The sequence below is a fragment of the Motacilla alba genome, unplaced genomic scaffold, assembly GCF_015832195.1.
Source record: "Motacilla alba alba isolate MOTALB_02 unplaced genomic scaffold, Motacilla_alba_V1.0_pri HiC_scaffold_35, whole genome shotgun sequence".
In the NCBI taxonomy this organism is placed as follows: domain Eukaryota; kingdom Metazoa; phylum Chordata; class Aves; order Passeriformes; family Motacillidae; genus Motacilla; species Motacilla alba.
Window position 1 is genome coordinate 1,210,893 of NW_024037447.1, and position 2,590 is coordinate 1,213,482.

The 2,590-nt window shown below is 62.3% G+C and overlaps 1 protein-coding gene across 1 annotated transcript in view; it reads left to right on the top strand.

Annotated features, from left to right (window-relative positions):
- LOC119696701 (glycogen [starch] synthase, muscle-like) overlaps positions 1 to 271 on the top strand; it is a 24,320-nt gene extending 24,049 nt beyond the window's left edge. Inside the window, 1 exon segment of the mRNA XM_038126504.1 lies at positions 157 to 271. Within this exon segment, the coding sequence (XP_037982432.1) occupies positions 157 to 271 (115 nt within the window).
- The last annotated feature ends 2,319 nt before the right edge of the window (positions 272 to 2,590 follow it).

Consider the following 2,590-nt stretch of genomic DNA (forward strand, 5'->3'; position numbering starts at 1 on the left):
GGTACTTGAGCCTCAGCACCTGCTGCTCCCAGCTGCCCACCTGGGGGACATGTGGGGACACCTGGGGACACGTGGGGACATGTGGGGACACCCAGAAGGTGACAGGCCAAGGTGCCACCATGATGGGATGTCACCATGGCAAGGTGTCACTGCTAGGGACAATGATAGCGGGCAACAGGCAGAGGAAATGTCACCGTGCCAGGGTGTCACCGTTGGGGACAATGACGCTGTCACCGTGGTAGGTGGGGAACAGGACAAGGTGTCACCATGATGGGACATTTCTGCTGGGGACAATGACAGGATGATCTTGGTGGGAAACCAGCCAAGGTGTCCCCGTGGCAGGGCAGGAGGCTGAGCCGTGTCCCCGTCACTGCCCAGGTGTCACCGCCACCCCCGGGTGCCACGTTGTTGTGACAACACGGCGTGACAGGGGGATGAGGGGGCGGGCTGGTGACGAACAGATGGCACCGAGCCCTGGGGACCCTGCGGTGGCATCGTCACCGCGCCCGGAACTCCAACGCCGAGCAGACGGGCGCCCCGAGGGACATCCCTGTCCCCACGGGTGACATCCCTGTCCCCACGGGTGACACTCACCACCTCCCAGCTGCGCTCCTTGTTGAGGGAGATGACGACCAGCGAGGGGTTCACCAGGTACCCGTCCTCGTTGAAGGAGAAATCCTTCTGTCCCCACGTGATGTTCATGAAGTACCTGTGCAACCCACCCGAGCGTGTCCAGGGTCACCCGAATGTCCCCAACCCCACCCGAGCGTGTCCAGGGTCACCCGAATGTCCCCAACACGGCCCCGAGCGTGTCCAGGGTCACCCAAATGTCCCTAACCCCACCCGAGCGAGTCTAGGGTCACCTGAATGTCCCCAACCTGACCCCAAGCGTGTCTAGGGTCACCTGAATGTCCCCAACCCCACCCGAGCGAGTCTAGGGTCACCTGAATGTCCCCAACCCAACCCCGAGCATGTCTAGAGTCACCTGAATGTCCCCAACCCACCCAAGCGTGTCTAGGGTCACCTGAATGTCCCCAACCCAACCCTGAGCATGTCTAGGGTCACACGAATGTCCCCAAATGGATCTAGAGCCAACCAAATGTGCTCAGGGCAACTGTCTCCAACCCCGAGTGTGTCCAGGGCCACCCGCTGTCCCCAACCCAACCAAACAAACCCCAATCACAACCATGTCTAGGGTCACCCAACTGTCCCCAACCTAACTCCAACCATGTCTAGAGCCACCTGAATGTCCCCAACCCAACTGTCCCCAGCCCAACTGTCCCCAACCCAATTGTCCCCAACCCAACTGTCCCCAACCTAACCCAAACCATGTCTAGAACCACCTGAATGTCCCCAACTCAACTGTCCCCAACCTAACCCCAACCATGTCTAGAGTAATGTCTAGAGCCACCTGTGTCCCCAACCTAACCCCAACCATGTCTAGAGTAATGTCTAGAGCCACCAGAATGTCCCCAACCCAACTGTCCCCAACCTAACCCCAACCATGTCTAGAGCCATGTCTAGAGCCACCTGTGTCCCCAACCTAACCCAAACCATGTCTAGGGCCATGTCTAGAGCCACCTAAATGTCCCCAACCCAACTGTCCCCAACCTAACCCAAACCATGTCTAGAGCCACCTAAATGTCCCCAACCCAACTGTCCCCAACCTAACCCCAACCACGTCTAGAGCCACCTGAACATTCCCAACCCAACTGTCCCCAACCCAACTGTCCCCAACCTAACCCCAGAGCCACCAGTACCTCCCCACCATCCCCAAACCCCAACTGCCACCCCCCCAGCAGCGCCACCCCCCGCAGCAGCGCCACCCGCCGCCCCACCTGTGCAGGTTGTCGTTGATCTGGGTGACGTTGGGCGCGCGGCAGTCGTTGTTGAACTCGGGGATGAAGCCGTAGTCGCGCAGCAGCGCCTCGGCGCCCTTGGCCACGATGGCCACGCCGTTGTGCACGCGGTGCTGGAGGTCGTCGCGCCAGCCGGCCGACAGCACGGCGAACAGCCCGGCGGGGACGTGCTCGGGCAGCTGCTCGCTGCCCCCCAGGTTGGTGCCCACCACGAACCAGATGTAGCCGGGCCCGGTGAGGCCGGCGTCGCGCGCGGCGCGGAACACGGCCTCGGCCTCGTCGCGCGAGCAGTAGAGCAGCCGGATCTGCGCCGTCACCTCGCGCAGCTGCCGGCGCGTCCGCGCGCCCTCGGGGTCGTCGGTCAGGTTCAGGGTGACCACGCCGCGGTGCTCCCAGCCGATGAAGCTGCTGTCGGTCAGCACCTCCACGTAGTCCACGAAGTCCTCGTAGCCCGGCAGCAGCGTGGTGACCACGGCGAAGGCCGTCCAGTCGTACTCCTCCAGCACCTCGAAGATCACCTGGAGCTGCTGCTCCGTGGAGGAGCCCAGCTGCAGGAAGGTGGAGCCCTTCTCCTGTGGTGGGGGGAAATGGGGAGGGCGTGGGGGGGTAGGGGACACAGGTTGGGGACAGTCACGCTGGGGACAGTTGGGTCACACACTAGACATGGTTGGGGTTAGGGACGGTTGGGTTGAGGATGGTCAAGCGGGGCTAGAACGGGTTTGGGGTTTGGG